We start from the raw sequence: 27,028 nt of genomic DNA on the forward strand, positions 1-27,028 counted from the left end.
ACTTAGTCAATAAATGCTCGTTACTACTAATTCCTAAGTTTCAATGAGGTCCCACGAAAAGGAAGTTTAACTCGTTTGACGGCATTACCCAAGCACTGTTTAAGTATATGTTCGGAGCGTATGCACGATTATATACAAGCAATTTGCAAGGATATCTGTGCAATATAGTGGAGTGAGAAAGATAGCAAACTCAACACACAGCCGAGTGAAGAGACCGTGTGCCTATTTGTCGGGTGCCTCGAGTGACAGAGAGAGTACAGAGACACGCAAGCACGCACGCATACGCATGTACACGCTCGCACACACAGCGTTAACAGTTAAAGGGGCCCTAAATAGGGTTCCGAAGAGGCGTGGTGCTTTCGCTCTTTCCTAGCAGCTCAATTAAAACGCTGTGCATGATACGAGCTGATAAGTTCGTAGCATCACATAAGTTCGTAGCTGATCGGACCTTGCGATCCGAGATACACGCAGCCATTGGCCCCGCTCGGCGGTACGTCCCGCTTTTTGATTAGCAGCCGACGCGCATGTTCCGCCTACTAGGCTGCGCGGCACTCCTTTTCGCGTCGGCAGTGCTAGCGTCGGCACGTCGTGATTCTATAGGGGAAACGAGCGTTTGAAGTCCAGATAGGGGGGCGGTGAAAATACAACATACTCGCCCGTGAAAATAATTGAAAGTTTCCATCAACGACTAGCGGCCCGCTTGTGTTTCTTGCATGCGGCGCTGTCGCGGCGAACAAGCCCCTCCGAGGCCGGGTCGCGCAGAAAAGGCTTAACATCGCCGAAGTTATTCGGTCACCGCTTTATGAAGCCGCGCCGACGATGATGCCCAGCGCAATCTTCCGCCGCACTACCACTCCCTTTCACGCATCTGTAAACTGATTTTCGGCTATAGTCCTGCTCTGCGTGGCGGCGGCAAGATTTAGCTGCTACGGTGTGCGCCTATACCGCAAACAGTGCAGGCGGATGCTTGCCGCGGCCCGCGCGTCGCGTTTACGCCTGCAGATGATCCGTGCATTTCTGCGTTATTGGTGTCCTGTAAACGACGGGCTATTTCAACAAACTCAGCTAAGCTGGTGTAGCGGATGGCGACAATCGTCATTTGTCCTTACAACGATACGCCGTACGTGCCGGAGTGTCGCTCGCATAGACGCCGCCCGATCCGCCGGAACCACCGGCGGCTTCCCCCAGAACCGGAAATGCTGATTGGCTGCAGCATTTGATGACACCTGTTGAAGGTTTCTCTATCGTTTACGGCTAAAACCCGATTTTACCCGGTCTTTACACACCGAACATGCTCCAGCAGATTCGGGTTCAACGCGATTTCTCCCCGAGTGGACCTTTTCAAAGTAGCGATCTGCACAATCGTGCGCTGACGCGAGCGGCCGGCCGTTTCTAATCAGCACTTGTTGGAAGCAAGCCCCACAAACACAGCTTTCGAACTCATTAGTATTGGCATGACTCTACCACTCACTAAGTAGTGAGTACTGCGGGCTGGCAAATGCGGCACTAAAATTGTTGCGCCTACCTAATGGAAGCTGCGATGTCGATAGAACTCACTCTCGGCTGGGATGTATGTTCAACGATCGTACGTGTCTCGAATGGAGACCGACATGTTGCGCATGAAAATGATAATGTCTGTAAACAAGGATGTGTAAAAAATCCATGACCATGTTTTCGCGCATAAAATGTTTCATTTCTTGGAGGTTATCAATTCTCTTTACTGTCATCATTACTGATTCATTTCAAACAAACACGAAATTTCGGCGAGTGTTTGCTAGAAAAGTCTGATGTGCCCCGATTATCAGCTTAAAGCGAACACCAATTTTAAAGCGTTAAACTTGAGAAGCTCATGATACCTCCTGATAAAATGCATTCTCGGAGTGTATTACTAGTACACCTCGATCATATTTACCCCGAAAAAAAGAAACGAATTTCTGAATGTTGTTACCAAACAAAAAAAAAAAAGGATTTCTCCCAATTATCAGTTTTAAAAATACCACTCCATTCCTAATCCCAAATTTTGAAAAAAAAAAAAAATAAAACTCGAAAACGAACAACCCTACCTATATTGCCTCTATGACTCCAGGTGCGTCGTAGAGGCTACGTCACATGCGAAAGGCTACGTCAATGCTCCCTTGAATGGCGCCGAGAATTCACATGTGAACAAGGAAAGAAAAGAACGCGTAATCTAGCGTTAGCACGCTTGAACATTCTTCAATGTTTTTAGCCTTTGGGCACTAGATCTTTTTTTTTTATGGATTGTCGTGACCCAGGTAAATGTTAGAAGACAGAGGAATTTTTTTTAGCGTCGCTCTTACCAAGCGGCCCTCTCGGCTTTACCACGCAGTCGCACTTGGCCATTTGGTGAAGTCGCAATGTATAGAGAAAAGACTTATTTTGCGACAACGAATTAAAACCCGTCTTATGTTTTGCCTCGTTGTCAAAAGTAGTGTTTGGGCTGCTGCAATGTTGTGACTTAAACACTTTCGAAAAGTTTGTTTGACACTGCTTCAGCCGTTTCATGACAAGGTCGTGCTATCGCCGCCAATATTTTCTATATTCAGCTAGCAGATATCTTGCTGTGCACATGCAGCAGTCCAGAAACGTCACGAAATCCTTCAAGGGTAGAAGAATGAGAAAGATGACTGCGATTATCCGGCTTCGTTTTGGTACAATACGTGCAGTGGCCCCCTGGAATGAGGAGGCCTTAGCCTAAAGGGCAAATAACATTTTCTCTCTCTCTCTCTCTCTCTCTCTCTCTCTCTCTCTCTCTCTCTCTCTCTCTCTCTCTCTCTCTCTCTCTCTCTCTCTCTCTCTCTCTCTCTCTCTCTCTCTCTCTCTCTCTCTCTCTCTATCTGGCAGTATATTTACGGCAGCTTACTTGAGCATCATTCCGAAGCCATCGGGGTGGACGTCGACGACCTCTACCGTCCCTTGCTCGGCGAGGTCCCCGTAGAACATGGCGTTGAACACCTCACTCCTCATGGCAAGGAACAGCTTGTGGCATCGAAACTTCCGTTCAGGAACATCCGGAAACAGCTCCGAGCGGACCGCCAACTCGCCGTCAGTCAGAAAGCCATTGTCCAAGAAAGCCTCGACGCTGAACTACAGACAGAGGGTGCAAAAACGCGTAGGGGTCGGAAACATAGATGCCAGTTTAAACCCACTGTACATCGCGCTCAATATGACCCGAAACACGCAATCGGCAGTCAGACGTCTTACTCGGACGCTGGTGGCGCCGTGTGGCGACGCCCACGGTTACAAAGAACACAGGATATCTACATTCTGATGGCCTCCAGACCCCTCTCTTGTAGGATTCTTTGATTGTTGCCTCTATCTGAGGCTGGCATAAATTGTTACATATGAGGTTTTTGAGAAGATCTTCCCCTGGCTGCAATGCTGTGATGCACATTGCTAATTCACAGCTCCTCGAGCTTGACATCAAAGGGGAACACGAAGTGTTGGCAATGACCAATATTCACTCCTATTTAAAAGTTACTGAAACAGAGCTGATACTGCGGTTCCTTCTTCCTTGGGTCCGCTTCAAATTCCCTCGCAATATCACACGCTATCAAATGCGTAATTTTTTTAATCTATTGCGTCACTGATGGTCCACTGCTCTGCTTGGGTGGGTTAGGTTTACTTCCAGCAATGAAATCGTATAAAAGTTGGTCCAAAGATTCCAGTGGCATGACAGCAAAGAAACCGTCCCATGCGTAGTAATTCTTGAGCCGCTGCCGACGGATGCGCTGAACTTTACTCAATCGGACACATTCGAGCGAGTCGCATTCGGTGAGTGAACGGCAGTATAAGACAGGGAAGAAGCAGGTGATTATCTAGGAGCCGACCCCTCTTTCTGAAGTTTTGGCGTGCCTCGCTGAGTGGCAGAGCTACCTTCCGGGGAATGACTTCATCGGGGAAGAGGCTAGAGCTCCGGCCGACGCCCCCGTGTTACCAGTCGAATTGAGCGCAACAGTGCCCCGCTAATCCACACTCTCTGTCAAGAAAACAGCACAGTTTTGTTGAATGTCCTCTGCGTATACTCATTATTCTACTGCACAGCTATGTGTGCAGTGGTGTTCTTCTATTTTACCTTACCTCATTTTGTGCTGTGGTAAGGTAAGGTGCCATGAATACAATACTGGGCTTGGGTAAGGTGCCATGAATACAAGGCTTAATAAATTCCTCAGCTTATGTCCACTATGTTCGAGCGACTACGCTCGGGTGGGCCTTCACGAGCACGTTTGCACGAGCAGGCCTTCTCGCAAGGGTATTGCTAAACAGCAAGCTGCGGACTTGATATGGTTTTCTATAGTATACTTTCCAAATACTTTCGAATGGTTCGCACCTGTTTGAAAGTATTTGGAACGGAACACATGCGCGGCAACGGAAAAATAAAACTGCTGGCTGGGAACGGTACACTTCAAGGCAACTCACGAGCCCCATATGTAATCGCAACTGTCAACTCACGGTCCATAGAGAGACTCTCTCGGACCATAGGGCTGCGACCCAGTCGCAAGAAAGCTGTGCTTTTTCTTTCGCTAAAATAAACCGCTATCTGAGTGCACCCGGGCCCCTGCTCGCTTCTGACAGAACACTGTAATATTGTGTGGACTTGTTTGAATTCTACATTCCAAATCGCTGAAAGTACCCTTTAACGTGCATAATTTCCTTACTGCATCAATCCTCCTATGGCTTGGAATTATGTTTCAACATCACATTAACAACCGGCAATGCGGCGGAACAACAAAAGCGACAACAGTTACTTAAACAGAGAGCCGAAACCACAGCAAGCATTTGAAAGCTCCACAAAATCTAAGCAATAAAAAATGGCTCCAATTCCATCCGACACCCACAGCGATTACCCATGCGGCGTCAATAGAATTCACACACGTGGCTCTACAAAGAGTGAAACGAGAGACTGTGCCAGCCGTTACCTGGGATTCGCGGGGGCGGCGCCAAACTCTGCCGTGCATCCACATTGGATTGGATTGGATTGGATCTGTAGCTATATCCCTTTGAAACGGGTTGACACTCCCCGAGAACACCCGTGAGTGTCATAGCAGGCTGATTACACTTCTGCACCTGGCCCCCCACCCCTATTGTTTCCCACCCACGCCATTGTCCGGCTCCTCCACACCTCCAGTCTACGCTTAGTCCGGTCGACGATGGCCGTCACTGCTCCTCGATCACGTCCATCACTAGTAGCCGCCGCGCCCCCTGACGGCCCAGTCTGTCCGAACCCCAATGCCTGCTCCAGCGACACCCCACTGGGCTGTTTGGGCTCCAGCCGCGGGCAGGACAGCACGACGTGTTCTATGGACTCCTCTTCTTCGCCACAGAGTTCACAGATGGCGCTCTCCGCCGTCCCACATGACACCTGCCACCGCCTTGTTCGCAGCGTCCCAGATCGCGCTTCGAACAGAAGGCCACTCCCACTTGCGTTGTCAATATAGAAGCCTTCACAACGTATCTCTCTCTTGTGGGCGACGTAGAAATGTAGCGCTGGCTTGGCTGCGGCCCTGCCGGCCCACTGCTGGGTTTCCACCTGCGACACACGCTCACGCACCTTGGCCCTTGTCATGGTTGTGTCCTTTAGGTTACACAGGGCTGGTAGTGGCACTCCATACTTTTCCGACAACGCGCGCACTCGTTTCGTCCAGCGCGTGGACCGTGCCGTGAAAAGAAGGGACCGATGCACTCGGTAGACCCAGTTCGTCTCCCCCAAAGTCCAAGCTCGCATTTCAAATGAGAGCTTTGCTGTCGCCTCCCGGGCCGCGAAAGACGACCACCCCATGTCGCCCTGCACCGCTTCGTTCGGTGTGGTGCGGTGTGACCCCAGGGCCAGCCTTCCCACCTCCCTCTGGCGGCGTTCCAGGTACTCCTTTGTGGCAGCCGAGGGGCATAGAACCGCACCGGCGTATGTAAGGCCCGGAACCATTGCCGCCTTCCACAAACTCCGGATCACCTCCATACGGTTGAAAGACCACAGAATCCTGGCCTTCAACACGTTCTGTCCTCTCCGCGCTTTCTCTCGTAGCAGTTGTTCGTACCTTGACAGATAGTCCGCCTCCGCCGAGAAAACAACTCCGAGGTACTTGTAGGAGGATGCAAACGGTAGTGCCCTGCCCTGTAGCATCACCGGCTCCACATCTCCCTCTCCTCCGGCCGCCCCCCATCGGAGTACCGCACATTTACGGGCACTGAACCGCAGCCCCAAATGTTCTCCCTGCCCTGTGCACCGATCCAGGAGCTCTTGTAACCCCTCCCGAGAGCCCGCTGTCACCACAATGTCGTCGGCGTACATCAGGCCTGGGGGACACTGGTTGACTGTCCGTCCGTCCTCCATGTACGAGACGTCGAAACCGCTTTCACTTCCCTCCAAGTCCCTCTCCAGATCTCCCAACAAGAGCATGAAGAGCAAGGGGGACAGTGGGCACCCCTGTCTCAGTCCTCTTCCAATGGGCACCGGTCTAGAGTAGGAGCCTTGCCACTCCACCACCACCTCGGTGTCGGTGTACAAAGCCTGCAGCCGCCTAACAACCTCCTCGGGGAGACCACACTCATCACAATGGGTTGCCAACTGTGATTGTTTGTCTTTGTTGTTGATGGCCCGTTCATGTTCCTTAAAGGAGCCATGAAGAGAAAACACAAGTTTGGCTCATTCAAAAGATTGTCTCATTAGAATCATACTGACACCACTTTTAACGTAAACTTCGCTCAAATAAGCTACATAATTAGGAAAAACGGGAATGGTCATGCGACCCACCAGCTCATTTCCCGCAACAGAACCTATGATGTCACATGAGCTAAGCTCTGCGATTGGCGGAGGCTGGCAGAAGCAGACGCAAATTAGGTAGAGCTTACAAACTAGACGAACGAGCGATTTGCGCTTAAATTTAGGGCACATTCTTTACAAAGCAATAAGAATGATGGGACAAACAGTGGAAGTTACGAAAGCACATGTAAACATAGAAGTACTGATGCGTTCTGCTGTTCGTACTGCGCACAGCATGCTTGGTTTAGTTGCACAGCACTTATGGGGCTTGGGATTGTCTCAGACGACACTGGCCGATTAACGCAAGCAACGGTGTCTTACGTGACCCCATTTGTCGAGCGAGCACTGTTTCAGGGAACGAATATTTTCTCCCAGAACAAAAACAAGCCAGGTTTAAATGCGGGCAAAAACAAACCGAACGCTTGCCACGGTATGGTGGCGCCATCTAGGTTACGGAACGTAAAGAAACGCGGGAACAAACCAACACCGCTGTACAGGGTGGAGACAACCTTTGAACGGTCCCGTGCCGCCGCAATTGGGCCAACGGGCTCAACGGGTTATTCTTTTCGTTTCCCACGAGACCTAGCAACGCGAAACAGACAATATGATTCAAACTTCTTCAGTAAACCACGTTGCGGCGATAATTTTAGCAACCGAAAATGGCGGCGCCAGCGTATACGTGTCTCTACCCTGTACGGCGGATGCGTGAATGAAGGTACTCTAGGCTGCAGAGCGGTCGGTTCCTGTGATGTCATTTGGGACCACGAAAACGCACGATTGAGCGGGAAAATCAAAATTTTAACCTAAATTGTTTAATTTCTCAGTGAATAAAGCACCGTTTGTATCCGGACAAGCGCTGGGGGCACTATAAAACACGAAATCTTTCGAATAAAACCAACTTGCATTTTCTCTTCATGGCTCCTTTAAGTCTTACAGTTACGCACCTTCCCGTTTGGCAACCCATCGTGATGAGTGTGGATGCACGGCAGAGTTTGGCGCTACCACTTCCTTGTACAAACATACTTGTCAAACCACCAGGGAGGTACTCGTAGCCTACGTAACCAAAAAAACAAAAAAAAGCAAAAGAAAAAACAAATAAAAAAACGAGGCGACAAATGTGCCAGCCAGCCGTTTCTAGGACTATCGCCGGAAGAAGTAGCATATCTAGATAAGAACATGTGATGCAATTCATGGTATCGGTGTGTAACTTGCGCCGGCAGTCTGTATATATGTTCCTTCTTTTCAAAATAAATTTCCGTTGAGAGTGGCGCCCTGTTCGTGTTTATCTCAGTCCTTCGTCCGTGTCTTTTTGCGCCTCGTAAAGATGAATATAATCCAACTGGCCCAGTTATCTGTTTTAATGCAAGTATTGAATTCCTTTTTTTAAATTTCGCGCTACAGTGACGTGCTATGGGCAGGAGTGATGTGGGGCCAGCATGAGCACTAACAGCGCAATAGTTCTGAGTGTGCTAACTGCGCGTTGGCATTCAAGTGATGCGGTCAAACGGAACTGCAGGACCCCACTGTAATCGCCCAATTATGTTTCTTCGCAGTGGCTTATGTAGGCGTCCGCCAACCGCAAAAACACAATTACGTGATGTCACAAAGAAATCGCCGGAAAGTGGCTGGGGGCCACCACTGATACACACGTTTTCTTTGATATCTCCATCACTCCTCTGAAGTTTGCGGCAAAGTTGGTATCATTGTTGTCGGGATACCGCAGTTCGTTTATTTTTTTGTTTCATCAAACTTGTATTTTGTCCTCATGGACCCTTTAACGTGTCTCCATCAAAGTGTTTTCTTTCTGCGCCTATATGACCCGCTTGCCGTATCGACACGGCGTCTCTTCCTTCTCTCGCGCCGTTGCTGATGGAGGAGGCCGTGCGCATACATGCATACAAATACCCGCGCGCCGAGCCACGCACAATACTTCCGCCTGACTCCCTCACACGTGCAGGTGCAGCGCATGCTGGCATCAAACGACCTCTTTGATTGATTGATTGATTGATTGATTGATTGATTGATTGATTGATTGATTGATTGATTGATTGATTGATTGATTGATTGATTGATTGATTGATTTAACGTGCCGACGCAAGGAAGGCGATGAGGCGCGCCGTAGTGCACGGCTCCGGATTAATTTTGACCAGCTGGGAATCTTTAACGTGAGCCGAAATCTCGAACACACTGGCGCAAAGGACCTCTTCTCCGTGCATCGTTCGTTGTCCACCGCAGGCTTCAGAGCTTCGTATACACGCGCACATTTCTTGTAGTCGATCCTCCTATAGTACTTGCGCGCTGAGACCAGGGAAGATTTTTAAATCTGGATCTGGCCACTTGTTGAGCTCTGCCAGGTTTTCGTTGGTTTGTTCACGTCGCCAAATGCAATGGACGATTTTTTGATCTAGACCAAACTTAATTATTCCCTCTATTTTCGAAAATACAGTGTCATGAAAGAAACGCTGAAGAATGAATTTCAACATGGGTGATGCTGCAAAAACAACAGCCGCTTACGTGGTCCACGATGTCAGGCTCGTTCTTGCCGGAAGCCATTGTTCAAGGATCCTGTAAAAGTAAAGCACGTGCCATTGCTTTCAATCACTGCGAGCACCACTGTGGCGCTGCTTCCACATATTTGTCATTGTCCTTAAAATGTTCTTTTGCGTGCGTGTGTGTGTCCATTTCTGTATGCCATTACAGAACAGTGTGACAAAAAAGGAAGAAAGGGCGAACATTAAAAACTTGTGCTCCCTCTGAATTTACTCTGCTTCCTATTTCTCAGGCATTAACGGTCCAAAATGGTCAGCATTAACCAGAATTTGCAATTAACAATAAAAAAACACGCTACGCTCACATCGGATCTTGGAGCGAGGGCTTAAGTGATGGAGACTCTACGAGCACTAGCTGCAGCAAGAGCAACAAGAAAAGCACAAATACGGGAAAGAAAGAAAGAATTTGTGCTCCTACTTGGCCCTCTAATACATGCTTTAATTACTTTCCTTGATGAATGTAATCTTCCTGAACACTAATGCGGATAGCACCCGTCTCCTAACGTGGCGCACGGCGTTACAGGCTTAAACATTCGTTCGCTCACACAGACATTGGAAAGCACACCCATGGACGTTTATATGTTTAATCGATTAAATCAGAAACGAGCCCTGCAGTCGTGAGCAGGCTTGGACTACTCGGATATTATCAACTCCCTAAAACGTAAAGCCCATGTAAAAGTGCTAACCAGCCAACGAAAAACGAGGCACCTGAGGAGTTATGTGGAGACCATATCCACAGGATGCTGCCGGCACGTAATAAGGCGTACGGGAAGTGAAGCGTACTGATGTATGAACAAGCTACCGCGAAAACATCGCCACGGATGTGATTAGATAACGGCACGCAGTACTCTGCCTGAACATATCAGGAGCTGCGCTTATGCAGTCCTTATTCTTAGAAAATGAATCTACAATGATTGCCTGCTCTTGAATTAAGCGCTAGGGACAATAAAAGCGTTCGATAACGCTGTATTCCGCCAGCTGTGTTGATAAGCACGCCACCGATTACTCTAACAAAAAAAAAAGAAGAGATTAATTTAACGAAGTCTGCGGTGCGTACAAGCTTATCTTGCTACTTGCAGCACTCAGAAAGGCACATTTAGAAACAGCCGATAGGGAGGGTGGCTGTGACGGATTCTGCTGTCATCAGAGAAAACCAGACGGCGTGTCTTGTAAATATTTTATTCCGTTCATCGCTGGTTTCAACTGTTCGCGTCCTGGAGATTCTAACCTGTATTAAGTTAGTGAAATATAGTGAAGTGTACTTCACTTGGACAAAAATAAAAATGAAATGTATAGGGTTCCTTTGTTAATTGATATTTTATCATCAAACAGGAGCAGTATGTACGTGTCATTTTTTGTACGTGTCATACATGATCTCTAAAATAAACATCTGTCGTCTGCTCTCCGTCTCCTTTCCGTCACATACCAAGTTTAACAACCTCGTTCTGTTTCCTATTCCTACAAACCTACACGGTGATGGAGACTGATTGCCTCAAGAAAAGCTCGAATGCTTCCCAAAGGACTCAAAGCTCGGTCGGAATTACTATAATTACTATAATAACTATAATTTTTTATAGATAACGAACACTGCAATAAAGGTTTTTCAAGCCCTCGTTAAAGGAGCGATGAAGAGAAAATACAAGTTCGGTTTATTCGAAAGATTGCCTCGTTAGAACCATACTGACACCACTCTTAACGCAAACTTCGCTCAAATAAGCTACATAATTAGGAAAAAAAAGGGAATGACCATGCGAACCACCAGCTCATTTCCCGCAACAGAACCTACGATGTCATACTAGAATGCTCTGCGACTGGCGGAGACCGGCAAAATCAAACGCAAGTTAGGCAGGGCTTACCAGTTTGCATAGTGAGCTATATGCCCGTAAAACATACTGCAGATTCCTTTTATGACACTAAGAACGGTGGAATAAAGTTCCGAACGAACACGCAAACATGTACGCCAATGCGTACGAAACTACCGCCGGCCGAGCTCGACATCTCGCCGTCGCGCAGACGAATTTTAGGGTTCAAGGCTCTTCGGGGCCAACGAACCGTTCCAGCACGCACAGCCGCGACCTTGCTTGGTATCTTTATCCCTTGACAGCAGGTTGGCGTCATATCGCCAACCAGCAAAGGTGAAAATAGAAACGGGGGGAGTAAGGAACAGCAAGCAGCGACAAGATAGTGCCACTCGTCGCAGAAGTTTCGGAATGGTGTTGGCTTGCTGCTGTCATTACGAGCTCGTTTTCGGTTTACAACCATTGAAAACTTCAGTTTGTTCGAGTACTTTACCGTGAAATTTCGTTGCTGCGTCCTGAAATGCCCATGTAGTACGGGCAAATCGCCACTCTAAGGCAAACCTCAGGGGGGGACCCTACCCTGAATGGCGTTATCGGAGTTGAATGATTATGGTTGGTTGAGTTTTGCTGCTCTGGGGTGCGGCACTTTGGTACAAATCCCTCCACCATCTGACAACGGTAGGGAGTGCGACATCCCCGCCGGTGAAGAGATGTCCTTTCATGCGCTGCCCAACGACGAAACTCGGCGAAGCAAGTGGCTACGTTTTGCGAACTTTGCAAACGGAGGAGAAAGGGAGCTAAAGGAGGTACGAGTGTGCTCGCTTAATTTCCGACGAGGTGATTACGGCAGGGACCCTTACGTTAACATACTACTGGGGCATGCCGCCGCTGGTCGCCGACTTCGTCAAATCGCCGTCAAAGCGCTCTGAGCTTGAAAAAAAAATAATAAAGAATCCCGTACACACCGCGCATTGACGCTCGTATCTTTCTGGTCGGACCAGAGAGCTCGCTCGAACGGATGTCCGTATAAACGACACCGGCCAACTGGCATAAGCAGTACTGCTACTGAAATTGAACTATTATTAACCGTAATAAAAATACGGCACATAACCAGTCTGTATTCGTCCGTCGCGACGGGGCTGACGAGGTAGCGGTGCCGACGGCTGGGCGTTCGTTTGTTGTGGGTATCGCGGAATGGTCGCTTTCCGCTCCATCCGTGTATCCCACAACTACTGCCGCTCGTGCACTTAGAAGCATTGAGCGTTCAAGTGGTGTGAGGTTGTTAAAGGCAAGCCCGAGCTCCTCGGCGAGAGCTTTGTTGTCCGGATCAGGCGAGGGCTGCAGGTGTACTAGGTTTTACTAGTATTTTTAAAACGGCCACCGTCTCTGCTTCTGCACGAGTTCCGGTTCCTGTTTGATTTCCGCGTGTGGGCGCTATATGGAGCCGACATACTAAGTATCTGATTCATCTACTGGCTCATATGACGCCATTGTTCACGTCACGAAATGTACAATTTAGCGGGTGATTTAAAAATTTTGGATTAAATTGCCGTATTTCTCAGTGAATAAATCGTCGTTTGCTTCCGGGAAAGCGCTTCTTGGGGTACTATGAAACACCTAATCTTTCGAATAAAACAAACTTTTGTTTTGCCTTCATGGCTCCTTTAGGCAGGGCCATGTTCCTCGTCTTCCAAAAATAATTAACGGGGTTTGCTTATAGGACTTCCTAGATATGTGAAGGCGAAAGACTACTTGGATCATTTTTTGGTCTGCTGTTGAACTTCGCGGCCGCACCCACCGGTCACCACTTCACCAGCCTACTGAGCAGCACCCTTGGAAGCTCGTTCCGCTCGCCAGCCAACGCCGGCAGGGTATACTGTTCACTTCCGCCGGTACGTTCACCTCACACGGCCGCTCGTATTGAACGTGCGTAATGAACGGCCCACCCTCCCTTTGCGCTGCTGTTTCCCTTTCCCGGCACGCGATCCCCGGCTCGCGCTCGCTCCGACCACTACTTAGGCCCTTTTTGTACCACTGATTGTCTGAACATCATAACGTGCGCATAAGGATTAAGGCATCATAAGGCTTTCGCCTTAAAAAACCTTCACCATTCCTTTCTAAAGAAAGTCGAGATAAGCGTGAAAGCTTTCTCACATCAAAACTGGGACAAAAGTGCGTCCAAACTATGGTCCAACCTTCAAAGACCCGAGGCGCAAACGAAGAACGAGCCCATGCGACAATTTTTCGCGCGCTAAGTAAACGCATCTACGAACGGCCTAAATGATTCCCGATAAGTGGCCTATGAGATAAAGGTATACGGTTGTACTCCTTCTTCGTGATCAATGCGTGCATTGTCTTATCTAGAAGCGTTCCTTTTTGGCGATTTTCAAGTAAATCGTCTTGACGCAGTGGAAGCCCCCGGTTTCACGCACGCACTATGCGACCAGAGCTCTTACCAGAGCTTCTCGGTCGGCGAACGGGTCTATGGGGGAAATGCATCAGTTCTCTGATAGGACGCCATCGGTCCCACTAAGAAAGCTTTCGCTTTGAAAAAGAGAACAGAGAGACGGCTGCTTGGAATGGTGGAAGCCGAAAGTACCCGCGCGGAATTTGGGCGCAACAAGCAGATTTCGATGGCACCCATAACGCAAATCCGGCGCCGCAAATAGGCTGGCTTCCCGCAACCCGACACGAGGGACAGGCCAGGGAGGGAACAGAGCGGCTATACTCGGGGTGTAGTGCCTAGAATTAACTTTCTAGGCACTATACTCAGGGTCAGCTTAAGAACGGCAACGGAAGTTGCCTCTGCGGCTCATTACCGCAGCCGGCTGTTACTCCGCGCAGCACAAGAAGTGCCGTACTGCGAGTATTTCGAATGTGACACGAGGCGTTTCCGTGATTTCTCGCACGTAATTTACTTTGAAATTCCTGCGGTTACCGGAAAACGACTACGTGCGAAAAAGAAGGCGCCGTTTCGCATTAAGCGCAATCTCCTTTCACGCTACAAGTAGTGACCATGTTCCTATGGTATTTGAGATAGTGCCCTTCTAGGTCCCCACGTGCTCCTATGATTCGGCATACCAATTTACACCATATGCAAAACAAAGTAAAGGTACTTCAATCTATTCCATCCGGTAAAGAGGAACGCAGGGCAGTTCACGTTACATGCATCGTTGTGGACGCTGTTAAGCCTTCTCAAATTATTATCTCTTCCCAAAAAGATGGCAATAGCCCGTGGTGGAATGAAGACTGCGTGCTGGCGTACAATCAAAGGCAGGCGGCTTGGAAGGTAGTTCTTAGAAACCAATGCCCGTCTAACAGGACCAATTACAAATTTGCGGCTGCCATATTCAAACGGACAGTGTCTAAAGCGAAAGAAGACCATAACACCGAGAAGTTTCCCGCTCTCTCAAAGCCAATGAATAGGCGATTGCTATATAAGTTTATTCGCTCGAGAAAGGTGCTACAAGAGCACTGCAATGAAAATTCAGTGGTTCAGTCAACTCAGGAGTCTATTGAAGCTCTCGAACAAATTGCACAAGACCTTAAATCCCGATTTTCTTCTGTTTTTTCTGCTCCTTTTATCAGTCAACTTTCGAATGTTGGTTTCAACCCAGTGACAATGTCGGAATTGGCTGAAGTTGTTTCACAGCTGTCTGTGGCTGCTCCGGGGCCAGATGGCATTACTGTGTCAATGTTACAGTTTTTATTTGAAAAAACCCCTAACGATTTACTCAACATAGTAAACACGTCGCTGAAAAATAGCTGGATACATCCAGAATGGGAACTCTCTAAGATAGTGCCACTGCTAAACAACGAATGTTTAGGTTATATCCCAGATAACATCAGGCCGATTTCCTTAACTTGGTAAAGCTCGTCGAGAGGATACTGCATGGGCGCCTTATGTAGTTTCTCGAAAGCAATAGGATGTTAAGCCCCACCCAAATTGGCTTCAGACCCGGGAATTCTATTTGGAAGGCTCATGTTGTCATTGAAAGCCGCGTTAAACTAGCCCGTAGCCTAGAACACGTAAGCGCACTTGTTACTCTGGATATAACAAAGGATTATGACAGCGTAGAGTATACTACCTTAATGTCACATCTAGAGAGTACCGAAATTCCACTATACATTCAGTCCAGGATTGGTGCCTTTTTAACTGGAAGGACGCTCTCTTGTCCGAAAGATGGCGTATCATCTTCGCAATATCAGCAGTTTCATGGGGTTCCTCAGGGGTCAGTCCTTTCTCCGGTTCTTTTTAATATTCTTCTCAGATCAATTCTGATTGTGGACGGTATATCAATTTACGTTTATGCCGGCGATATTGCTTTTACTCATCGGGCAGAGACATTCATGACTTGTGTCAGCGACTACAAAGCTATCTGTTCGCCCTAGATAATTGGCTTGGCAGGCTGCATTTATCAATTAATGAGGGAAAATGTGCTGTTTTAGTATTTCCTGCTATCATCCCCACATCATTATGCCTATTGTACCGACAGCAGCCCATCCCTCAAGTTACACAAATTAAATACCTCGGTATAATCTATGATGACAAGCTTACATGGCGTCCCCATATTAAACATGTTGCTGCTAAAGGAGAAAGAGCTGCAGGCGTGATCCGCAGGCTATGTAACCACAAATTCGGGTTGCGTAGAGACACAGTGTTAATGATATATCCGAGCTATCTTCGCCCGGTATTCGAGTTTGGCTGCGTCCTATTTTCCGGTTGTGCGGCGTACAAATTACATCCCCTATTTATCGTTGAGAGAATGGCTTTGCGACTCTGCTTGGGATTGCCAAAATATGTCGCTAACCCTATTTTACACCTTGAGGCTCGATTTCCTCTCCTGAAGTATAGATTTCAATTATTGACCGCGTTAACCTTCATCAAATTGTTTGACTCCCCGCTGCATGACGCTCAGTTCATTTTCCGCCTGAGGCCTGCTCTTTTTCAAGCTATTCAGTGGACGCGGTTCCAGAGCCCCCAGATGGACCTAGTACAGTCATGGCTTCAGCCACTTAACATAGACCTTTTTCGGCTCCCCCTCCTTGTATTAGTGTGTCATCTGTGGAAATAAACTTTGATAATATCTTCCCCCAGAATGCAAAGATGTTGCCGGCCCGAATCCTCAATGGATTGCTGGAGGATCATTTGCCAACCCTTCATTGCCATATCGTCATTGCTACCGATGTCTCGAAAAGTGATGAGAAGGCTGGAGTCGGCATATTCTCCCAGGCCCTCTATTGGTCCTTTTCAATTAGATTACCTGATTACACACCTATTTTCCAGGCGGAATTATTAGCAATAATTCTGGCTCTTCAAAAACTTCAGCATAGATTTTAGCACGTTGTTATTATTTCTGGCTCCCTCTTTGTGTGTTCCGCATTAACATCCGAAAAAGATTATTCAATTATCCGCACATTCCGGTCATTTGTTCCTCATCAGCTTTGTGAGGTTAGGCTCATGTGGGTTCCAGGACATGCAGGAATCTCATACAATGAAGTGGCTGATCAATTAGCCAGTATGTCTCTTGGTGGCCCTGTGGTCGTTCAATGTCCAAATGATAGCTTTTTATTGGGGGCACGATTTAGACGTTTACAACTACTCCAGACTTATCGGCAAGACGCCCTTCTCTTCTCGAGAGATTATAGCCACCTTCGTCATGCATGGAAGCCGATGTTTTGTGAATCAAGGATATGCGAGGTAGCAATCACTAAACTTCGGTGCAAAATTCCCCCATAAAATTTTTATCTTTATAAATCTGGTCTGGCTCCATCTCCGCAACGTCCTTCTTGCGACGAACTAGATAATTAACTGCCGCAGCCTGTTTAACTGCCGCAGCTTCTCCCCAATGCGACGCACGCATCTGGAGTCAACCTTTAGTCGCTTCCACCTTCCGCTATCTACTTCCGAGGTGCTGTCATTAGGCGCTTCCGCCCAAGGAGTCTGCCACAGGGATGTTGTGTCCGCCCTTCACTGTTATGTTGCGGCTACTGGTCGGTTTTCCTGCTAGCCAGCTAAGAAATTCACATTTATTTAGTTTTTCTTCCTGACTCTACTTTCATATTATACATATTAAAAAATTCTGTTCTGTATTTTCTTTTCTAAATTTTGAGATCTAAAGAATTATAGGTCACATCCTGATTAGGTACAAAGCTTCTTGGCCAATCCCCCGAGTGCGTATGTGCCGTGGTATGAGGCAACCAACCAACCAACCAACCTTTCAAAAAGCGCGCCCACGCTGACATCTGGGCAATCTGGGTGCGTCTCTTCGGCAGAGTGACACACTACGTGAGCTATTGCCGTTCTTAAAGGGACACTGAAGTGAATTTGTCAAGCTCCCGTTTTTGCTTGCACTGCGTAGACTGGCTCAAATTAGCACACTTTTCATCGTTTATCCGGTTGACAAATCGGTAATTATTTTACAAAGCGCGAAAGAAGAAAAACTACCATGCGCGGTTTGCGGCGGCCGCACCAACTAAGGCTGTGACGTTGAGAGGAGGGGCGCCGTGATTGGACGATGCCCAAGGTTAGCAATCACACAAGTTTCGGTTTCGGTTTTGTAAAACATAACCAATGGCGTTGTTGGATGGGCATTCTCAATATCTCAGTAAATTATCGTACCGCGCTTCTGCCATGTTGTCGGCTGTAAAATGCACAAGATAAGCCTCCCAGGACGGCTTGTAGTCGTAGCATTCACTAGCCGAGACCTACGCAGTGCATGAACGCCCTCCGCGTACCCGCAGACGCCCAAATGTCATGCGCTTTTCCCCCATATTTGGAGCTTGCCTCCCTCATGCCTGTATCGTAAAAAGCGTGTTCGCACCAGGCCAAGGGTCTGTTCATTCTGGCCTGTGCCCTGCTGTGCCCACTGCCTGCAAGCAGTCGGTGCTTATGGCAACAGCACGTACGAGAACTCGCTAGCGCGCCAGTGCCAGCCTGCGCGCGTTTTGTGAACTAGTTCGTGTAGCCATGAACGTTGCGGCCCAAAAAAAGGTGAACTCAATATAGAAAACATCGGCGGAAAACAAAAAAGGTAACTTACAAAAAAAAAAAATAATAAGCCCGTACCCGCGGGGATTTGAACTCGTGACTTGCAAAACACTTGCGGTGACATACCTAGGGCCTCAGGCAACTAAACCACGGAGCGGGACGCGAAGTAATGGCTAATATAGAGTATATATTTTACAACCGGTTTACACTTTTATTTAGTTTTGGTATTTCAAGCAGCTTAGGTGACTATTTGTTGTACTGCGCTCGTGCAGTAAGCGTCGCCCGAGTTTCCACAGTAGCTCACGTCTAGCAATTGCATTTCGTAGACGGAAAAGCGTTCGCAGATGCGTAGTCGTGCTGCTGACCGCTGTGCTTGTTCGCCCAGCGCAAAAAAGTGCTTCCCGCGCCCTAGTTTTACGCTGTACGGTAAAAATATCAGTTGATTTTATTTCCTTACTACCTATATTGACTTCGCTGACTCTTCTCCCGCCTTCAAGAGGCCTTATATTTTCCTACTGGCGTACCAGTCAGCGAAGCGTCGCATGTGCGCTTGTGCAGCACTTGTGTGAAGCGACCTTGACTTGGAGCTAGATACAGTGTACAAACTAACCAAGTAAAGAAAGGCACATTCTTCCATTCACAAACGTGTCCTGGTTTCAACTGAGCGAACGAATTGCGACGACCCGTCGGCGGCCGGCGGACGAAACGCTGGGCCGACTGACTCTGTCGGCCGGGGAGCCGTGCAGTAGCGCAGCCGTGGCGCAGCCAATTGCCAGCTCATCCCCTCCTGACGTCACACGAAAACGCCACAGAAAGTGGGCGAGCGTAAAGAGAGGAGGACAGCATTTTCGAATTAGTTTTTCTACTAAATAAAATCGCGTAAACGCGCCTAGAGTGGTCGAAACATGGCCTGGGGACTCCGGCCTACAATTTGCGCTAGTAATCCCGCAATGTTTACATATCACTTCAGTGTCCCTTTAAATTGCATCCTATTATAGTATACGTGCCGTTACAGAAAACTCCTTGCGTGCGGAGTGCCGTAGACAACGCGCCGGCAGATCCGAGCAAGCAAAGTAGCTTGGGCGAAGTCGAGTCGATCGTAATTTTGTTTCGAAGCGAAGCCTTGCGCTCCGTGGTTTCAGCTGGGCGTCGTTCGCTACTCCCTCACCGCTTTTACTGCGCTGCCAGCAGTGTCGTTTCGCGTAAATCCAGTGTTGTCTATTTCTATTGTATCTTACGATATTGGTATTGATTATGACGGCTATGCAATGCCAGGTGTAGTAGTAAATCGAACAGAAAAAAAAGCCCTCCCTGATGTACCAAAACCTATATGTTCATAGGGGAGTTTCAGACAACAAGGAGCAGGGGTCCGGTGAAATTTCGTAGAGGTACAGGGGAAAAGGAGGGTGGGGGCGTGAAGTGAGCTCAGTTTGTCAACCCAAATCTGTCACACATCCGGCACTGCAATGCTAGAGCAGACCCTACCGATTCAATCAGAACGCTCGCCCGCAAATTCGAGTTCGGGCTCTGTCTCCTCTCCCGTAAAGATGAACGGACACCTCTCGAAATGCATATCTGCATGTGCTCGGCGCATGAAATCTTGACACATTCACGTTCATAACATTGAGCTAAAACCTTGCTTTGAAAAACATCCCCACTCACCTGCTACACGTGTAGAGCCAAAGGTGTAAAGATGTAGATAAATATGCAGCGAAAACGCCAGTCGTCACAAGCAGGCCTAGTCTTCGTCCCACTGATCTTGCAAAACGAAACTTTGCTTTGGCAGGAAACAGCGGCACGAAAAAGCAAGCGGCAAAAGCAACACAACCGGAAAACGTTGATGTTGCAACGAAAGGGGCACCGAGCAATGGAGTCAGAGTGAGAAGCACGGGACTGGCCGGCTGTTTCGCGTGCAACACGTGCGTTCCCACTGGCGTTCGCTAAAAGGCAAGGACTAACTAACAGTGCCCCCGACGGCGAAGGCTTCTCTTCTCCGCTTACGAGATCTCAGCTGCGCCCCCTATCTCGCGAGGCGTGGTTCGCACACAAACTTTTTCGAAGAGCGAACCATCCGTTAAACCGACACTCAAAACCAGAAATTAAACACAATTAAAAGATAACTCGGCCTATGTCATGCTCTCAGATTCGATCCGGTGTTACCCACTTGACGTTTCGTCCGCACGGCATATCGCGATATCGCATTCCCGTCCAAGTTATTTGACGGCTGCGAAAGAAAGGCGAAGCCATACATTTTTTTAGACCGTGCGCCACGCAACCTGACGCGACCGGGCTATGTGAGGCGGCCAAGGCCATACGCCATACTCCGCCTGAGTCCGCCGTAAACGGAAGCGGCCGCGCCGTCGCCGGTGATGCGCGAGGTGGCGCCGTATGCCCGGAGGAAGTTGAAATGTGATATCGCGCCGATGTTGTGCTTTTCTTATTTGCTCGTACGCACTGCATTCAGCCGATAACACCTACGGCGAGTTGCCACATCATTCGTCGTCGCTCTTTCAGCTCAGCCGCGAACACGATGCCGAGGCTTCGAGGGTATGCGCCGTCGAAGAAGGAGCCGCAAAGGCTCTTGTGCCTTCGATAGGAATCGGCTTGAACGTAGACGAACACAAAGGAAAAGTAATAAACACGACACACCGCTGTCGTGTTTAAAACACTGTCGGCGTGTCGTGTTTCTTCCTCTTCATTTGTGTTCGTGTACATTCAAACTGATTCCCATCGATGAGTATGTACCAACTGGGATGCACTGAATGCACTCGGATGGAAACTGAACTGTAGCTGTCAGCTTGTCAGGACCCTCTCCTCTTAGGATACCCTTGCCTCTGCACGCGATTGACCCTCAGTGCAATTTCCAGTTTTCACGATGCCTACAAAAGCAAACTGAGGGTGTCCTTCTCCGGCTATATACGCCTGAAATTTACTTCACTCGAAGTTTTCTGTTTGAGATGGCCTGGACGGACTTGCCATTGTGCTCTGTGCGAGAAGACATATGGCATGTCTTGTGTTACTGCCTGCAGCATACGACTCAATGCGAAACCACGAAAACAACTCTTGTGCGACTGCTACAAGGAAAATCTTAGAGCTGCATCCCTTTCTCGGTCCGTAGCAAAGTGACGCTGACGGGGCGGGAGGGACAAAGGCTCTGTTAACTTTTTGTCTGACCCAGGATTTTTTTTTTTTTATTCGAAAGTTTGCCCTGCGGCATAACGGTGCATGATTCACAGGTACGCGAACAAGTTTGCTTCTCGTATAAAGTCTAGAAGGTGCCTATGAAATAATCGAGGTTCTTTAACCTCGGGATCCTCAAATTTTTTCTCCTAGCGCTGTAAAGTTTCTCTACGGTCCGAACTGATTTTATTTCCTTCTCCCTCTTATTAATTGTTGCTGCGTACTTATTCCCCTTTTCTTTTCTTTTTCGCCTCACTGTGTTCTTCCCCATCTGAAGTAGCGAACCCCGCCGTTCGTGGGGCTAACCTCTTCAGTGTTCTCAAAGCTCTCTCTCTCTCTCTCTCTCTCTCTCTCTCTCTCTCTCTCTCTCTCTCTCTCTCTCTCTCTCTCTCGCACAGATCCGAGACGTTCTGCTCTTGTGCCCACTTTTTTGTAACTGCGAAATTTGTTCCAATATCTGCCGCTACGGTAGCATTATGATCGCAGTGAAGAATTCGAGACTTCGAAGAAAGGTTTAACGTTAACTGGTTTACTTTACTGATGACATTGACCGATCTTTAACGCTTACAAATTTGAAAGAGTACACTTATTACATCAAATGAGAAAAACAGTCAACAGAACAAGAGTACTTAACGGGACATGGGATGGCTGACTGGATCGCGGTCTCTAGGCGAAAGGGCTCGACGGCGGGCGGCAGAGTTTCTGAAGTGAGTCCTGCTGCAGCCCGCCCGCTGCCTCCCGCTGCCGTGAACCCGGCGGAGAGGGTTTATATTCACTTCATGCGTACTCGTGGGAAAAAGGCGCATTCTGGCACCACTTTCTGCAGCCAATCGGGGAGACGCTTGTAAACACCAATCAGCCGTGTCCCCGCCAAAGTGAAAAGTACCAATCAAACACAGACACAAGGTTTGAACCCGAACACTCGCGCGTGGATAATTATTGACGCAGAGAAATTAATTCAGACAAAAAACACTAAAGTAAACAGTGGAAAAGACAGCAAGGTCGTTTGTTTGAACTACACCGAGGACCCGGAGCCCGAAAGCGGACAGTGCAGACGCCACGGGGGGTGTGGAATGCCGCGGCCGCGCCGAAACTCAAGCTGGGTAGATGGTCCTCCCTTAACAGCCGCGTCTTCCGGTCGGTCAGTGCCAATGAGGTTGTTGGTCAGCGCGCACGCCGCATGCCTTTCTCAGAAAAAAACAGGGCTTGGCGACCGAAGAAGGATGCTACAAAATAGAAAAAGCAAACTGAACGGGGCTTCGCGATAATTTAGTGTAAAATACCACATGGCGGCGACAACAGGTAGGAATGCTTGGCTAAACACTATATACCATCGATTAATTAAATTAGGCAGTGTTCGTCCGGTGGCTGTACACATAGAAAAAATTATATTGCAAGTGTTTAACCACTCGTGGTGGGCTGGAAATGTAACGGGGATATTACTAAACGATTTCGCATTTCTGAGCATACCTCTACCGATTTTTCGGCCCGTCTGTTCAGTGCGCACTTTCACTCGCAGGAGCAGGCGGCTACACCTGTTAACGTTAACCAGACAGGGCCAGACTCTTCGCGCACAGGGCGCGCTCACAAATACATTTTTCCCCCATGCGTTGCCATGTTGATTACGCGGCCTGCTCGCCTCCTTCTGACGACCCTCCGCGCGAAATCATGACGGTGGAGTTGCATGGCGAGGAAAGCCCACGTAACATCGGAATCCATTAGGCCAATTAAAAAAAAATGCGCGTTTGCTCTGGCACCAGGTGTAAAGGAGTTTATTAGATAACTTGCCAACTATGCATGCATCTAGTTTTGTTTTGGGTCGGTACGGGCGAGCGTCTTTGAGAGGCTGATTAAGGTGGACACCACTTGCGTTGTGGAGAAGAAAGTTACCACTGAAGTTTGTTCAGCGTAACTGTGCATCTCTAATCCCCCCCCCCCTTCTCCCGCCCGTATGGAACGAAAGTTTAGTGCGTGGAACAGAAATTTAGGGATTTGTGTTCAGCGAATAGAAAAATTCGTAAAAATAAACCAAGGTCTTAGGATCTTCATGTCCTATATTTTCCTCGGAAATATTTCTTCCCTGCAATGCATGTGTGTTGAGAGGTGAAGCCGCCTTTAAGAAAAAATCACTGCGAGCTTGGTTTTTGTCAGCTGGCTTTCCCACAAAATGTGCGCAGTGAAACACGGGCATCTGCGGACGGGGGTATGGTTGCAGCGCCACTTTATACTCCTCTCCACTACCACCGTCACCCATTTCCCGAGTACCACGCGCTGCGTCTACCAACTGCATATAGCGTGCTTGCGGCATCTAGGCAGGAGGGAGCATCCACGCCTATAGGCAGGACTCACACGCTTACCATTTCAACCCCTGGTCGTCTCACAGCCCGACGCGACTTGACTTCTGGTCTCCGTGGTCGAGTGGTTCGAGCTGGTTTGGGTCCCCTAGAGCAAAAATTCAGTCCAGCAAAGTTTCATTCTTCCGATTAGCTGGGAAGTATGCTCAATCGCAAGTTACAAACAAACGTTTTTTTTTTTTTTTAATTTTGTCTCTCGCCCAGCTTCGGTGGCCATCCTTGTCCACAGGGTGGAAGAGCAGGGATTTTTTGTTTGGCTGCATCATGAAAAGACAACAATAGGCTGTTAAAAATATGTTTCAAACACACAAACTGCCTTTCCAGTGGGAAGAAGTATAGACTAAGAGATTACCGGGCCAGTGCGACCATGTAAAATCATTATTTCGTAACGACCATTGCGTATGTTTGAACCGACTGCTGGAGACACGACACGAGGGTGCTGTCTGAACAAGTACTACTTTTTGCACTGTAGTTTGAATCCCCTGGCGTAAAATCCCCGGGAAAAGCGGAGTAATTCCTAAATGAAGAAAGAATTAGGAATGATTTAATTCCACGATTGAGAAAGAGCGAGTAGAGAGCAAGTTAAGCGGGGAAAAGCGGTAAAATATACAATGTAGCAGCACTTTTTTGGCGAGTTGTTGTATGTTTGTCCGCCAGTTTCACATGCACACTGAGGTGTGTAGCCGCAAATAACGTGCTTCCCTTACCATTTTTAACAATTGCCTGTATACCCGAAGTGGGCTCTGTCTGCCCGCGCTGTATATAATCGCGTTTTTCACAGTGCAACAAGAAGAGGGCGATGCCAGACCGTTATCTTCTGCAAACCCAAATTTCTGGCAGCCCTACACCGGAAACTGCAGTCATTATCTGGATTTCCTCATCCTGGCTTTCCACTACGCGGGTAGCCTGGCCCCGACTCTGCGAACAAGATATCCAAACTTTCATGTAGTCCTGTCGTGCCGCTAGCAGAAGAGGGCGCCTCCACGCGCATCGCCTGATCCGTGTACCGTCAGACCTTTGGTGATGTGCCGCATATCCACATGTACCTCCATACCTGCTTCACCCTCGCGTTCTCGCTGCAGCCCTCGAGGCCACCCTCCGTATACCTGCTATCCATTCGCTCCCGGCGTAACCATGCATGCCTCTTGAGAGCCTTTTGGGAGCCGGATCTTCTAATACTTCGAAGGCCAAGTTGAGCGTCTTCGATGGAATTCCCGATACGTCGGTTGAGCAGCGGGAGGGGGAACTGACCAGCTTCGGCTGACTGCACTGGCGGAGGTGGTCGCAAGGTCCAACTGGGGTGCTGGGATCGAAACTTCCCCAACATCGTGCTTTTATACCATTGAAGTTTGTTTACTCTCTCTCTCTCTCTCTCTCTCTCTCTCTCTCTCTCTCTCTCTCTCTCTCTCTCTCTGCGGACATCATGCCCCGAACCTCTTCCGTGACCACTTCCTCTAAGCTGCGCGTTGAGTCTCGATCGGCTCCACAACCCGGCTAGGCACCCTGCGCATTCAGGACCTCTCCGAACTAATTGATTCTGCTCACTCGCGGTTTCATTCTTTATTTGACGCACTCGGCTGGAAACGCTTCTTTCTTCCAGTGTCTTGTGCATGGGTGTATAGAAATGTATCTTTGTGCATGTGTGCGTAGTGCGTGCTGCGTATTGCGATGTGTGATGTACATGAACGAGTATATGTGTGCGCGCGTGAATAGACGCGCAGATCGATGTGCATATGTACGCGTGTTAGCGTTTATGTGTGTGATGTGTGTGTTTGTGTGTTAATGCATATATGTGCGTTTATGTACGTGGGCATAGGTATGTGTTCTTATTTGTCTGTACTCCCGTATGTAGTCGCATTTATGCAGATATTTTCGCTGCCATCGTGTTCACATATTAACGGCCTCCGCTGTACCTTCGGCTACTGGACTAGCATTCTGTTGCCTGTTTTCTATGTAGTGCTTGAACGCATCCGCGCACAGCGACATCTTCAACATCATCATCATTTCAATTATCATCGCCACCACATTCGTCCGGCGTAGCAGGCCTTATCATGGCTTATATCGCCAGACTCATTAAAAAGGGTTCTTTCTCCCTCTCTCTCTCCCAGAAAATAAAGCAACTGAATTTTCAAAAAGAATGTTGCTATGGTATGGTCACTTCATCTTTAGTGAAAACGGTTTAATCATTACCCCTTCACGGCACTGATGTTTGTTATCATCGTGGTAGATGACAACACCGTCGATCTTGTGCCAGGTGCGAGAAATATGTCGTCGTTTATTTCGAGGTGTATGTATAGAGCACACATACAGAAGAAGCACGCATACAAGCGTCAGTTGCGCCTCCGAGCAAAAGAAAAACGCTACACTAAGCGGAGCTATTATAGACTGCCCCGCCTCCAGCGCGCCAGTCGGCCGATAAAAGCGAGATGTGGCCGGCCGACGTTCTCCCTCTCGCGGCGGGAGTAGCAGCAGCGGCGGCGGCGGCGCCGGCCGTCCTGGCGGGGCGTCATTTAAATTACAAATCCGGGCGGGCGTAATTGAATCACCCTGATGAGGCACCGCCAGTGGCCGGCGCTCGGGCGCGCTGACCAAAGTGATTGGGCAAACGGACGAGCCACTATTTGTTGACAAACAGGAGCCCAATTACCGGTAAAGCAATTAGTGTAAACGCCCCCTTCTCCCCTTCCTCCCCACTCCCCCTCCCGCTCACCTCGTTCGCCGCCGCTAGGTGTCGGCTCGCCTGTCTCGCAAGGCGGCTTTGTTTCGCGCCGCTTTGGGTATATACCGTTTGAGTATAGTACGTATGAACGACGTCGCTACGTTTTATATCTATGGGCTGTTTTGATGATGCGAACTTGCTTATGCCTGGGTTCAGTGTATTTTTGCACTGCGCGTTCAAAAGCTCTGGTTCCGAACTTTATCCAAGATCGTTTGATTATCTGCGAAAGCTTATACGTTTCATCACTTTGATATGCATTTTGAATAGATTACTAGTTAATAAGCACCATTTTTCTGATCAGTGGCCTGTACTCTCAAGTAGACAACGGTTGCCTCTGAGCGACCCGCGTCGGGCATACTTACATTCGCACCGCCTCTCTTCGTCAACGCTCCAAGCGCTTGCGTGTTTAGTTTCTCCCGGCTCCTCTGGGTGGCGGTCCCGTCGTCAAGACAAGACGCCGTTCTCCGTTTTTGATTTGGGTTCTCTTTTGCCGTCGTAATAAGGGGGTGCCACAAAGTGCGGACTCCAGCTTCGCTGGTCGTTCACCATTACTGAGTGGAATGGCTCAACGCTTTTTTTTTTTTTGATAATGCCAGAGGTAGGAAATACTACCCTTGATTTTTTCAGGTCGTAACCAACCTCGTCTGCACTTCAGATA

General features: G+C 48.5%; 1 protein-coding gene across 2 annotated transcripts in view; it reads right to left on the reverse strand.

Annotated features, from left to right (window-relative positions):
• Window positions 1–20,300, reverse strand: part of LOC144169307 (BTB/POZ domain-containing protein 6-like) — a 24,650-nt gene extending 4,350 nt beyond the window's left edge. The window contains exons 1-3 of one of the 2 annotated variants that reach the window (XM_077698394.1): window positions 10,036–10,099; window positions 9,293–9,343; window positions 2,882–3,105 (exon numbers count right to left, since the gene is read on the reverse strand). In XM_077698394.1, coding sequence (XP_077554520.1) covers window positions 2,882–3,105; window positions 9,293–9,331 — 263 coding nt within the window. In that variant the 5' untranslated portion in view covers window positions 9,332–9,343; window positions 10,036–10,099. Of the gene's footprint in view, window positions 1–2,881; window positions 3,106–9,292; window positions 9,344–10,035; window positions 10,100–19,779 lie in introns of those variants that run through there. The other variant, XM_077698393.1, reaches the window with a different exon arrangement.
• Window positions 20,301–27,028: the final 6,728 nt, after the last annotated feature.

Source organism: Haemaphysalis longicornis, unplaced genomic scaffold (assembly GCF_048455015.1).
Source record: "Haemaphysalis longicornis isolate Haplotype H1 unplaced genomic scaffold, Haemaphysalis longicornis Haplotype H1 scaffold_2, whole genome shotgun sequence".
NCBI lineage: Eukaryota > Metazoa > Arthropoda > Arachnida > Ixodida > Ixodidae > Haemaphysalis > Haemaphysalis longicornis.